Source organism: Acromyrmex echinatior, chromosome 13, assembly GCF_024713525.1.
Source record: "Acromyrmex echinatior isolate Ae372 chromosome 13, ASM2471352v2, whole genome shotgun sequence".
In the NCBI taxonomy this organism is placed as follows: Eukaryota; Metazoa; Arthropoda; class Insecta; order Hymenoptera; family Formicidae; genus Acromyrmex; species Acromyrmex echinatior.
The window spans coordinates 9,452,356-9,466,832 of record NC_141864.1 but is presented as its reverse complement, the minus strand read 5'-3'; the positions used below and the strand labels follow the sequence as shown (position 1 = coordinate 9,466,832).

At 29.2% G+C, this 14,477-nt stretch overlaps 3 protein-coding genes across 3 annotated transcripts; 2 read left to right on the top strand and 1 right to left on the bottom strand.

Moving 5' to 3' along the window:
• Positions 1–522: 522 nt before the first annotated feature.
• Positions 523–6,404, top strand: Aldh (Aldehyde dehydrogenase). Its single transcript, XM_011059948.2, has 8 exons — positions 523–758; positions 3,533–3,778; positions 4,637–4,883; positions 5,011–5,342; positions 5,439–5,576; positions 5,702–5,866; positions 5,941–6,098; positions 6,178–6,404. The coding sequence occupies exons 1-8, from the start codon at positions 663–665 to the stop codon at positions 6,323–6,325; spliced, it is 1,530 nt and encodes a 509-aa protein (XP_011058250.2). The 5' UTR covers positions 523–662; the 3' UTR covers positions 6,326–6,404.
• Positions 6,405–6,701: 297 nt separating this feature from the next.
• Positions 6,702–12,692, bottom strand: LOC105148299 (Excitatory amino acid transporter 1). The gene is made up of 9 exons (XM_087412638.1): positions 12,625–12,692; positions 12,200–12,444; positions 8,999–9,041; positions 8,841–8,877; positions 8,275–8,458; positions 7,913–8,146; positions 7,657–7,848; positions 7,372–7,506; positions 6,702–7,242 (listed from the first exon to the last, which is right to left on the bottom strand). The coding sequence occupies exons 2-9, from the start codon at positions 12,364–12,366 to the stop codon at positions 7,092–7,094; spliced, it is 1,143 nt and encodes a 380-aa protein (XP_087268764.1). The 5' UTR covers positions 12,367–12,444; positions 12,625–12,692; the 3' UTR covers positions 6,702–7,091.
• Positions 9,226–12,177, top strand: LOC147907619 (histone-lysine N-methyltransferase SETMAR-like). The gene has a single exon (XM_087412639.1). The coding sequence runs from the start codon at positions 10,315–10,317 to the stop codon at positions 11,374–11,376; it is 1,062 nt and encodes a 353-aa protein (XP_087268765.1). The 5' UTR covers positions 9,226–10,314; the 3' UTR covers positions 11,377–12,177.
• Positions 12,693–14,477: the final 1,785 nt, after the last annotated feature.

Here is a 14,477-nt window from a genome sequence, read left to right as displayed (position 1 = left end):
AATTATTAAATTATTATCCATATTTTTTTTTTAAAACTTATTTCATATAGTGTTGTACAATATTTTTTTATAGTAAATAGTTCTAGTAAATTCTTTGTACAGAAAATGTATATATGAGTTTCATTATTCGTGAATATTTTAAAATTGATCCATGGGGCTTTTCAAAGTTTGACTTCTTTTTCTATATTCCAAAGCTGATATTCATAATTTTGTTTTTATATTAAGACCATCTTTTAACTAATCTTACTATCGTGAACCAATCACAAAGCTATATTAGCATCTTAAGACATTACGAAATAGCAGCCTATGAATAGTTTTTAGTGTTCATTAAAATTGATGCCATTGTCGATTGGTATTAATTAACATCAGTTATAACTTGTTTTTTCTGACGATCGACCATAACTGCACGATCATTCATTACTAAATTGTGTAAGAATGTAAAAAAGACAATGCATTGAGATAACAATCGTAATGTTACTAGTCCTTTGTTGAGCTCGATAAATAAAATAGAGCACGCGCATTCGAGGGGATAGTGAATTACTAGATCTCTCGTTTCTGTGGAGCGGGAGAAAAGGTTGGCGTCAGCCAGCGAACGAGGAACTGGCTGATTGAGCTGGCTCAGATCAGTCTCCTTCCGAACCGAAAGAACATTTCGCTGCGATATGTTGCACGTGCTAAAGAGATTTCATTGTCTGCGACGCTACTCGTCTGTCGCTTTGCCGGCACCGGATACAAACCCTCCAATTCTGTACACTGGTGTAAGTACGATGATATAACAAAGAATGCATTTATTATGAAGTGTACTACGTAATTTCATGTCACGGTCTCTGATACGAATGTAGTGTTTGTGCCAAATTCTTTAAAATTCTCATGAGCTTCGAAAAGAGTAAAAATAATATATTAATGGAGAGTGGATAAAAACGTTAGTAAAAGCAAAATAGAGGTTTATATGTTGTGGATATTTTTGGAAACCTATTGATGGACCTCTCAATCCGTTCGGAAAACATTTCCGCCGTTATTCTAAAGACTCTTTCAGCTTCCCATCCTTCGTAAATAATCAGTTTATCTTTGTTTAACGTATAATACGTACCTTTCATGTTTTGCGCATTTCTTTTCTTTAATTTATTTACAACATTATACGCAATAGTTGTATATAACAATTTATATACAATTTATTGTAAATATACAACTTTCTAAAGATGTTAAAATATATGTAAAAATTGCTTAATAATTTTTATATACTTGTAAATGTAATAAAAATTAATCCAAAACACAAAAGATGTATATATGTAATAAAAATGCTAAAAATAAGGGTTAATATTCAATTAAAATGATACTTTGGTAACACTTGGATGAGAATCTGAACATGGTTTAAGGCTTGAATTATAGATAGGATTAAATGTTCTAAAAGATAAAAAGTAAGTTGAACCGCAAAATTAAAATTAATCTACACTTCTGATAATGGATATAATGGGAATTTATCTTGCGAATCGGTTGAGTGCCAATGCATTTCTACCAGTCATCCTGAATTTCACGCGAACTGCATATGTTAGCATATATTAACGGAAATGTAGCAACGTTTGTCAAATTTAAGAATCGGTTATGCTATTCAAGTGAAATTAGCGGCGGAAATCGAGTGATATACAGTATCAATTAATTGACCGATGGAACTTCGATATTGATAATTATGGTAAACATATTTTCTAACATTCGTGACCTTGTGCCACGGAGACAATTTTACGAAAGTCACACGCACAAAGTTAAAAGTTTACAACAGTTTGCAAATGCCGTCAAATAAATACTAATTCGCAGCAACTGTAACTCGAAGACCGTTGGCGTCAATTTAATTCCGAATTTACTCAATGATTAATTTGTTCAGTTATCTCTGTACTATTTTGTTAACGTGGATGGAATTATGTTGTTTAAAATGTAGAAAGAAAAATTAAATTAAATGAAATTAAATCAGTTCTATGTATAAATTAAGAATTTTGCTTTAAATTGAATTAATTACTAATTAAGTTAATCGGAAATTGGTCAAAGTTATCTTTAATTTGCTCAAAGGATAAAGATTATTGTTGTTTTTTAAGTCTTGTGTCCACAATATTAGAAATTATTCCGAGATCCCGGACGGATATTGATCAATTTTTTCTTCGACTGTAAATGGACTTCAATTTCTTTCATTGTGTGGTGTTTTTTCCTTTCAAGATAAGATTCACTAAAATAATTTGATAAGGCTTGATATGATAAGGCTTGATTATTTGCAACTGCTGATCTGTTGTTAACATTAAAGCCCTTGAAACATAATTCGTCAGATTTCACTTAATTTCTATTTAATTTATAATTTGTAGCTCCTTGTTCTATTTAATTTAATTCACAATTTTATATTTTTGATTTATAATTTAATTTAATATATAATTTTTTACTTTCTATATTTTTCTATTGCTAGTTTATTAAACCTATTTTCTATTTTCTGTTTTTCTATTTCTTGTATTTTAATTAAATTTATATTTTATTTATCACATTTATTTTGACGAGTGTATTTTAATAGGTAACAATTAACGTATGCGTTTTATATATATAATTCTTCAATCAAATTTGAATTCTAAGCTACATAATATACGTTATGTAAATTGCGTAGGTATAAGCAAACAACTGTATTATTAGGGAGTTTTTACGTGAATTCACGTGAATTAACTCATGTTATCCTTTTCTTAATTAGTTATTAAAAAAAAAATACCTGAAGAACCTAGGTGACCTTAGTATTCACCGTATCTAGATAAACGTATTTTAGAAAGTCTAAATTGTTATAAATAAAAATCTGTAGAATATAAACAGATTTTTTTATGATCACATATGTTTACGACTTTCATTTTACAATGTAATAGCAATTTCATTTTTCAATGGTAATAGCAATCGCATTATCTAATCGAATTTTTGTGAATTTTTTAAAGGAAGCCTGAAATGTATTTCCCGGGGATCGAAATCTAGAGATTAATGGAGATTTTAGCATTTGCTGATAACAACTATAATTTATATAAGCAAAGATTCGAATACTTTCTTTTGTTCAACATAAGTAAAATAATTTAATTTCTGAAAAGTCAAACTTCTCTATATTATTCTATATCTTATTGTAAGAAACTGTTATTCTGTATAGTATAAAAAGACAAGGTTGGAATGTTTGATATATGCACATATTCAATTAACTTAAAAAATGATAATAAATAAGAATCTATTAATATTAATAGATGTTAATAACATCTATTTGCAAATATTATATAATGTGCAAATATTACATCATTTATAATATCCTCTAATCTTGATGTGAATTAATCGTAAGCAATAACGCGAAGTTAGAAACGAAGAATTTATTTTTATAAGCTTTATATCTTGTATATATGTAACATTCTTATCAACAACAAAACAGAACTATATGTATTATGTATTTTTTTTTGTGCTACGATAGATAAGAAACGCATTACAAGAGTAATATGTTGCATAAAAGAGTAATATGTTGTATTTCACTTCGTTTCAGATATTCATTAATAATGAATGGCACAAATCGAAGAGCCAGAAGACCTTCCCTACCGTTAATCCCACTACGGGCGAGATAATCGCTGAAGTACAAGAAGGTGATAGTGCAGACATTGATTTTGCGGTACAGGCTGCTAATAAGGCTTTCAAAAGAAATTCACCATGGAGAACAATGGACGCTTCTCAACGGGGAGTTCTCTTGAACAGATTGGCAGATTTGATCGAACGCGATCAGAAATATATTGCGGTAATATGCAATATCGATACTTGATATATGCAAGAATTAGAATTACCGATCAAATGATAGATAATCTTTAGAAGTCAAACTATTCGTGCTTTTACGATACCGTTTTCTTTTAAATTAATAATTAGCAAAGAGATAATTAGGATAAGATATTTTGCGAATATTTTTTCTTAAACGAACTAATATTAACAGTAACTAACAATAATCTATACGTAAAAAATATAATTATTTATTCAATCAATTATTTCTCGTAATTGTGTGTCAGAAATGTTAAAGTGTTTTTTTCTTATACTGCGAACATAGTAATTTATTACGCGGTATTTCTATAATCGTTTTCTTCATTAAAAAATTTAATAAATATTTAAGTAGCATGTATCTTTTTATCGAATTTTACTTATTTATTTAAAAAAAAAATTCAGAATACTTTTAGAATAAATTACCATAAAACTTTTCAAAGGTCAAAAACTATTCCCTGGTGAAAAAATTTCACTGAAATTATTTTACGTTTTAGATTTTAGAATATTTAAACGAAATTGCTGAAAATTTGCTGAAATTTCACTGAAAGTGAATTTTTCATATTTTTCAGCTAACATATTGAAAAATCGCTGAAATTTCTCTGAAGATTGAAATTTTTCTGAAATTTTGCTGAAAATGAATTTTTCAATTAAAAATCGCTTAAATTAAACTAAAATTTTTCTAAAATTCCGAAATTTTGCTGAAAAGTATTCTAAAATGTGAAATAATTTTACATTTCAATAAAATTTTTCCACTAGAACTTGGATCGAATAAAATTTATTGGAATATTCGGATCGTCCAAATTTTTTTACAAGCGAGCTAATTTATCCTTTCTTATAATTTCAGTCCTTGGAAACTTTAGACAACGGTAAACCTTATTCGTATGCGTATAATGTGGACGTGCTTATGAGCATTGCTGTGTTGAGATATTATGCAGGATGGGCTGATAAGAATCATGGCAAAGTAATCCCAGCCGATGGAAAAATATTTGCTTATACCAGACACGAACCAGTAGGAGTATGTGGTCAAATTATTCCGTGGAACTTCCCTATTTTAATGGCGGCGTGGAAATTAGGACCAGCTTTAGCTACAGGTAACTGCACAAATCATATATTTTATTATAAAACGTTGCTTTTTTTATTTCACTGTAATTAAAACGAAATCTTTGGAGATATAAATTCTACGGTATATAAAATGAGAATCATTATTTTATTCCTTAGGAAACGTTGTTGTTCTAAAACCTGCTGAACAGACTCCATTAACGGCTCTTTATATGGCCCAACTGACTAAAGAAGCTGGATTTCCCAATGGAGTGGTTAACGTCGTTCCCGGTTATGGTAAAACCGGTGCAGCGTTAGTTACTCATAATAGAGTCGACAAAATCGCATTTACGGGTTCTACTGAAGTCGGTCAATTAATAAAACAAAATGCTGCAAGTAATTTAAAGAGAACTACGCTGGAATTAGGTGGGAAATCCCCTAATATCATTCTTAAAGATGTCAATGTAGATAAAGCAGTGGAAACAGCACATTTTGGATTATTCTTTAATATGGTAATTTATTTTGATGTATCATTTACGCATAGGCATCTCTTCTTTATTCTTTCTTTGATTCGTATGTCGCTTATTTTAAAATTAAATTTTTGTCAGGGTCAATGCTGTTGTGCAGGATCAAGAATCTTTGTTCAATCGAATATTTATGACGAATTCGTTGAAAAAAGTGCACTTCGAGCTAAATCTAAGACCGTGGGAGATCCATTTGATTTGAAAATAGAGCAAGGGCCACAGGTATATTTGAATTTTTACAAATTAGATGCCAATATCAATCGATATATAATTAATATCGTATTATTAATCTTATAATCAATAATATAACGATATTATTATTATATTATTAATATTGTTTTTTTAAGATTGACGAGGATCAGCTAAATAAAATTATGAATATGATACAATCTGGTAAAGATCAAGGCGCTAACTTGGTAACAGGTGGCGAACGCATTGGCGATAGAGGCTACTTTGTTGCTCCAACGGTATTTGCAAATGTTAAAGACGATATGACTATAGCTAAAGAAGAGGTAAGCATTCAAATTGTTTGTAAGACGTAATGTAACATATCGGAATTGAAATAAAATCTACATTCTTTTGATAGATATTTGGTCCAGTTCAGCAAATCCTAAAGTTCCATGATTTAGAAGAAGTTATTGAACGCGCTAATAATACCGATTATGGATTAGCTGCTGCAGTTTTAACGAATGATCTTAATAAGGCCAATTATATAGTGCAAGGTCTTCGTGCTGGTACTGTGTGGTAAGTTATTTGGAAATATTGTAAAGAATAAAGCCCTAAAAAAAGATACAAATTAATCTCATTATTAATTTTTATGCAGGATTAACACATATAATGCGATAATTCCTCAAGTGCCGTTTGGTGGCTTCAAAATGTCAGGACATGGCAGAGAACTTGGAGAATATGGTCTTGAAGCATACACGGAAGTAAAAAGCGTAATTGTTCAACTTGATCAGAAAAATTCATAAACGATCATCGAATTCCTATCAAAGAATCATTTTATAAGCATTTTGACATTTTTACAAGAATACACTGAAAAAAAACAAATGTGTTGTATAAGTAATTTTTAACGATATATATTTTTAATAATAAATATAAATAATAAAAATCTACAATAAATTAAAAATTTATTGTAGATTTTTATTGTTTAGCAGTTAAAGTTTTTTTAATTTATTTTATACAAAATTATCTATAGAGCATGAATATAATTTATATATTATGAATTATGAACACATACAAAACGATATTTGTAAGTTGCAACACGATAGTGAGGTTAGGTTAGGCACAAAGAAATAATTTATCGCACAATGAATATCTTAATTCGTGATTTTATATATATATATATATATATATATATATATATATATTCGTGAAAATATATATAAATATATTTTTTCTTAATTATAAAAATATATATAAATATTTTTCAATAAAATATATTACAACAATTTTTAATCTTTCATTTTTCTACTCATTTCTATTTACTTAGCACAATGAACGCGTTACATTAAAGAAACTTTAGTTCAACAAATTAAATTATCACAATGCAAAGTTTGTCAATGTAAATTGCTGTAAATTATGGTCGTTTTGCGATAATAAGTATAAGTTGAATATTTTTAAGATTAAGACTTACATTTTCTTATTTTTTAAAATAATAAAATATTATAATTAAAAATATTATATATATATATATATATATATATATATAAATTTTAATTTTCGATATCGGAATGTTCATGGATATGGAATTTTATTGCAAACGTTTCTTTCCAGTGGATATATATCGTCTTCCAAATCCTCTTCCAAATATTTCTTGCAAAAACGAGATATAATACTTGCACCAAGCGCATCACTTATAATGTTGATTGTCGTTCTGAAACGATCGCTGCAAAATATATTTTTTTTACTGCATAATAAACACAGAATATATTTATGAAATGAATATGAAATTTGTATGAAATATATTTGTAAATTTATGACTTTTCAGCTTAAACATAAACGATATCGTATTTACATGAACCAGTCGACAGCGATAATCAGTGAAACATCTTCAATGGGTACTCCTATAGAATTTAACACCATTATTAACATCATATAACCACCACTGGGTATACCGGCAGCGCCCACGCAGGATACCGTACATGTAACACTATAAAAATATTAAAGTTACAAAATTAAAGTTAAAGAATTAAAAGATTTAGTTCATATTGCTTCAAATTATACAGAATATTTCTCCAAAAAAGAAGACGTCGCAATTTAATCGCGTTCAGTCAGTTACTAAAATGTTTTAATCATTGACCTGATAATTATTATCTTCAACAATGAAAATTGCAGTCCACGTAATTGTATAATAAATATCGCCCCAATAGTTTCATACAGCGCTATTCCATCCATATTTATTGCTGCTCCAATCGGTATAATAAAATTTGTTACTTTGGGATTTATGCCGAGGTCTGCTAAACATTTTATTGTGTAAGGAACCGTGGCGGTGCTAAATTATATATTTAATTAGAACGTGAAATTTTGTCTTATTTGCATATCAATTTTTTTTATACCTTGACGATGTTCCAATGGCTGCTGCAAAAGACGGGCCAAGCTTGGATATAATTTTATACGGCGATCTACGCGTAATGATCCAATGAAGGAACGGTAGGATCACAAAACCCTGCAGTATTAGTCCAACGAACACTGTTAAGATATAAAATCCAAGATGGTTTATTATATCGCTAAAATCGTCTATTTCTAGCATTCGACCAGCGATAAGGGAAGTCACACCTACTGGTGCCAACCTAAATAAAAAAGTTTTATTATTCATGTGTAATCTAATATATTCTATATGTTACATATTTTTTATTATTGGATTATATTATTGGTTTATATTAAGAAGTTTCATACTTTAACTTGCGCAGCAACGTACAATGTTACCCATCTCATAATTTTCATCGTGACATCGGCCAAGGAAGTAAAAAAATCCGACAATGGCTTTCCTTTTTCACCTGTTTTTCCAATTGCTAAACCTATTAACAGACTGTAAAATACTAAACCCAAGACATTTGTTCCTACTACATATTCACTCGTTATGGGCCATTCTTCTATTGGTACTGTAACGAATTAAAAATATGCTTTCATAAAATGTACGTAATTTTTAAGTAATTACATTACAATTATCTTATATTTTCATTTTGTGTATAAACTTTCACAAATAGCTGAGAAGCATCATTTAAAATTTAATTTTTATTCTTACACTACTCACAAACCTGTATAAAATTGACACAAAATTAACTTATAAAGCTTCTTTTGTTATTTGCGGCTCCAAAAAGTATCATCTCAAAAATAAATTCTTTTTAATAACATTCTAAAAAAATCTAAAATAATTAAATAGACGAAGACGTGATTAGCAAGTTACAAACAATTTAATAAAATTGAAAAAAAGAGAAAAGCAAGCAAGTGAAAATATATGATGTCTAGTATGTGTTGCAGTACCTGATGCATTGGCTGGTTGTTCTAAAACGGTTTGATACTGTAATAAAGGAAATATTATAGTTTTAAGATTTTTAAGGTGCTGTAATAAGGAAAGAGACTTTTGAAAGAGAGATAATATAATCCAATATTAAAAAATTATATTATCTAATTAAACATACCTGATACATGCATGCACGTACTAAATTTTCGGGTATAAGATTACTGTAAGAAAAAAGTATATATGTATATATATATATATATATATATATATATATATATATTGAATATATATATATACATATATATATACATATATATATATATAAAAATACTCCTTTTATACAGAAAGTGTTTTTGAACTCCGCTAGAAACTATTAGGTATTTTTTAAACACACAAAATTACTTTTTTAAATCTATAGTACATATATCGTGAATTATAGATTGACAGCTTATAGTAACTTATTACATAAAATTAAAAGTAATATAAAAGGCTCTGTAGTAATAAGCAAAAGGTAGTATAAAAGAAGGGCAAAGAGCCAATGACGCAAATAAAAAATTATAATTCAGATAAGAAAACTTAATACAAAAACAATTAAAATACAATAAAATAAAACAAACGTTTCAATTTCAATTGAGTCATTTTCAATGCCATCATACAATAATATAAATGTCGTTCTAAATTAAAAATTAATACATAATCTTACAATATTCTTAAAATTAACAAATAATTCTTTCCTCTTTCGGTGTAATACGCTGTGAGTCATTTTTATCAAGAATTAACAAAGTCATAAGAAAGTTCTGGAAAAGTAACCGTATACAAAAAGAATTAATATTAATCATATAAAAATTAAAAATATCGCAGTTAGATTTTAATGTTCATTCCTAAATAGTAAATATAATGTCACGATCATATTGAGAAACCAGTTTTACTGTTATTGTATAACATTTCTGACAAACAAGATCCAAATATGAGTCTATTTTTGCAAGAAGCTTACCAATGCTTTTGACAACATTGACATTTCATCGATTTCTCGATTTTACTGTTCTTTCTGCAATAACTTTATTTAAATAAAAATAAAATTTATGTAATAAGTTAGTAATTAAATCTATATTATTGAGAATGATTTAAAAATGGACTTAAAACGTTTAAGTTAATTGTTATACAATAATAAAAAATGTATTGATGCACACGTAGCTGGCTCTGATTGGCATTTTTCTTGTTTGATTTATTGAATAACTATTTCAATTTAAAAACTTCGAAAACAAAATATTATTAGCATATTCAGGATTATATTAGCAAAAAGTAAATGTATATTTTAATTTACATATATAGTGAGGGCAAATCAATAAATATCCGTGTTTCAAGACAGGCGGCGTTGCTGATGCAAGTTGGCATTACCATCATGTACTACCATCTTTCAAACAATGCCATACAAAATTTCAGTGATTCATACAATAGTCTTGATTTGGCAACAATTCGTAGGGAGCGTGTCTGATGTTTTCCGATACAATGGAAAAAGAGCAATATCGATCCGTGATTCGTTTCTTAGTTTTGGATGGAAAAACATGCGAAGAAATAAAAACGAAATTGGATGCCGTCTATGAGAACTCTTCACCATCTATGACAATCGTCAGATATTGGTTCAAGGAATTCAAATGTGGTCGTTCGTCTGTTTTTGAGGAACGTCCAGGCAGCCCGGCAAACGTGCTTACTGAGGAAATCGTTGAAAAAGTCCACAACATCATCCTCGCTGATCGCCGAACGAATATGCATGAAATAGCAGAGGCCGTAGGCATGTCGTACCAAATGGCATGCATTATTTTGTATAATTTGGAATTGAAAAATCTGTCGACCCGATGGGTGCCGCGATTCCTCACGGTGAACAACAAGCGAATGCGGTTATCAATTTCAGAGTACTGTTTGGACCTATTCAAGCGCAATCCGAACGAGTTTTTCCGTCGAGTCGTAACCGTTGATGAAACATGGATTCATTACACACCGGAGATCAAGCAGGAGTCAAAACAGTGGACCTTATCCGACAAACATGCTCCGAAGAAGGCCAACACGGTCCCATCGGTTGAAAAAGTGATGGTCATTGTTTTTTGGAATGCGCAAGGCGTGATCTTCATCGACTACATAGCGAAAGGAGAAACTATCACGGGGCAGTACTATGCTGACTTATTAGGCCGATTCGATGTTGAATTGAAGAAAAAACGTTCCCATTTGGCGGAAAAAAAAGTGTTGTTCCATCAGGACGATGCACCGGCTCATTCCTCCGCAGTCGCCAAAGCCAAATTGGTCGAATTGCGCTACGAATTGCTGCCGCATCCACCGTACTCTCCAGATTTAGCCCCCTGTAACTTCTTCTTGTTTCCAAACTTGGAAAAATGGCTCAGTGGAAAGAAATTCACGTCGAATGAGGAGGTCATCGCCGAAACAAAGGCCTATTTTGCAGAGTTCGACAAATCGTATTTTTCTGAGGGGTTAGAAAAATGGCTGGAGCGTTGGAAAACGTGTATCCTCCTAAAAGGGGATTACGTTGAACAATTTTTGTGAAAAGCTTGCGTCTTCACTAACACTTATTGATTTGCCCTTGCATAATACTCAACCCGGGAAAAAATGTCGTATAAATGGACATATTTTATATATAATTATATATAATTAAATATAAAATATGTTAATTTTTTATATAATTACATATAATTACATTTTTATATAATTACATATAATTTTATATATAATTATATGTAAAATTTTTTCCCGGGAAGTTTATGATAATTAAAGAAGTATATATAATTAGATGCTAAAACATGCTATGCTTTCGTTATCATAACTAGATACATCGCCACTGTTACAATAAATATATTTTTAAATAATTATTTGTTAAGATTATGTGTGTGATACTATTATCACAAAAGAAGGCTTTGTAAGCCGAAACGTTTGTATATTGAATTATATTAAGCGGTAGTGGCGATGTAAATACATAAAAAATTTGTCTTATCTATTTAAATAATCTATTTAAATTATTCCTAAGCCATTTGTTAAAAAGCTCAAAGTAAGTCCGTTAAATTAGATGCATGTATCTTAAACGTGTATCTTAAAATGTTTCGAAATGCTCAAAAATAAAAATATACGTTAAAAGTTAGCTATACATCATATATTGACTTATATTAGCGCCATTTTGTTACGGCGAGCTATTAAACATATAAAATCGTTCCGTAGATATAATAATCCTTGAAATCCGTTATCTGATAGCGGAGATATTAAGAAAGGCTATAAACCACCTTTTCCTTTATTAATTTTAATATTGTAAAAAAAGTTTTAAAAGTATGACAGTATAAAGCTTATAATAATGAACATGCATTCATCATTTAATTACCGAAACATATCCAGAATTGTATCCACTGTTACAAAGGTTTTCGTGGACGTTGGTGTACTTATAGTTTGCTCGTCCCTCATTAATTCGCCCGGCCGTATTGTCTGAACAAGTACAACACATAAAGTTATTCCAATCGTAGTAGTCGTCAGATAATAGCACAATGCCATGAATCCAATAGGTCCTGTGTAATTATAACGGACTCTAAAGAAAGCAACTTTCGTTCCTTGTAATATTTTTCTATAGTTCTTCATGTAAAAAATGTTTTATGATATATTTAATTTATATCTAATTTTTTCTTTAATTTTCCTTTTTAATATAAAAATATAGTATAGTAAGTAAAAGTAAAGAGTTTGTGTATGTGTGTGTGTGTGTGTGTATGCGCGCGTGAGATTTCGTTAAGAATTTTGATGATTTAAAAAACTTACCAGATTTGGTGAGATTACAAGTGGCACTTACAATGCTAGACGTGATGAGTGGTAATATTAAACAATTTACCACTCTAAGAAATAGCTCTCCAAGAAATTTGATGTACATAATATCTCGTTGAGACCATGTTCTTCCGCTATAATTCTTAAGACCCAAACCGCACGACGTTCCAATAACCACACCGATCAATGTTATGATTATCAACTTATTTTTCGACAGCAAAAATATCAATGATATCAATTTAGACATTGTTGTTGATTTTGTAAAATACGCTGTACATAGGAATATAATTAAAAATTGTATTTTATAATCGGAAGAAGGGGGGGGGGGGAAGCAACCTATAATTTAGCAATCTTTTTTAAGCGAAATTAGAAATAAAAAATTTTTGTTTAAAATGTTTTATAACTAGAATTAAAACACAATCCAAATTAAAGCTGTGCAATTAGAAGCTTATGTTCAAATAAAGATTATTTATGAGTAACAAAAGACAATTAAGCAAATGTTTAAAGTTTACAAATATTCGATTTAGTCTAATTAAGAATTATCTATTGTTAAATAATATGCTTTCATTATTTTTGTCTTATCATATCCTATCCTATTCTTTCTATATTTAAATTAAAATTTATTAAATTCAAGATTAAAATTCAAAATATTGAATAATTTATAAAATACTTACCTCATATAAATAAAAATGTGTTCTTTTCACAATGAAAAAAATTTGTTTACATTACAATAATATTCTAAAAAACAACTTGAGTTTGAGAAAATTCGAAAAATACTGAATGGTTGTACAAGAAACGCTGTCTTAAGAAGTTTTCCAAAGATATGTTATCTAAAGCAAGAGGTACCTTTATCAGGAAACAAACGTACTTGACGACGAAATAGGTACTGTCTAAATGTTGCAATTTACTTGTCTTTACTCACTATTTTCACACGTGCATAAAAGGAGTGCAATGGATGCCTCGAAGTAGAGCCTTTAGTCTTATAAGAGGTCTCGAAATTTTGATTAAGTCATAACTATATTTTTCATTATTTCTATCCAAATTAATTTCTGTCCAATTCAATTTCGCATATCTAAAATCATGGAATCTTTATTATTATATTTTAATGAATATTGGAAATGCAATCTTTTTGCTTAATCAAATAACTTTCGTATTTTATTTCCTCATGATAAGATTATCATAAGATTATACGTGCAATTTATCAATAGTTGCCTTACAATCATTGTAACTTAACAAGCAGTTATTATTTGAATACATTGACATTATTAAAGTTCAAATAATGAACAAAATAGTTGATAAATGATTCTTTATTATTTTTCAGTTTTTAATACTTTACCTATAAGTAAATGTATGTGTTCTAAGAAAGGCGTAACCGCTTATTTATATAAAGCGTATATACACAAGCGTATTATTCATGAATAGATGAAGGCTCTTTACTTTTGCACTAAGCCCTATAGCAACTAGGGCCTCGAAAACCTTTTGCACAACTCTGCTATTTTATTTCCAAATTGAAGATGTCCGGACAGTGGTTGAGAATGAATATGTACAACAGACTGGAGGAAGATAAGACATTAGAGTAACGGTGAGATATGTTAAACAGCATAATTGGATAATTAGAAAATTGCTTCAAGAACTCAAACGGCTGCTTGAACAAAAACGTTATAAATTTTGGAAGTATTAATGATATTAAATGAAAAAAGCTTTTGTTACTGCTATCTTTGTTATTTACTGTTAAATTTTTAATTCATTTTATTAAGAAATATAAGAAAAATTATTTATTACCTTTTTATGATGATGTTAGGTATTTTCCATTTAGTGACAAATCGACACAACGTCCTTCTATCTTTCTT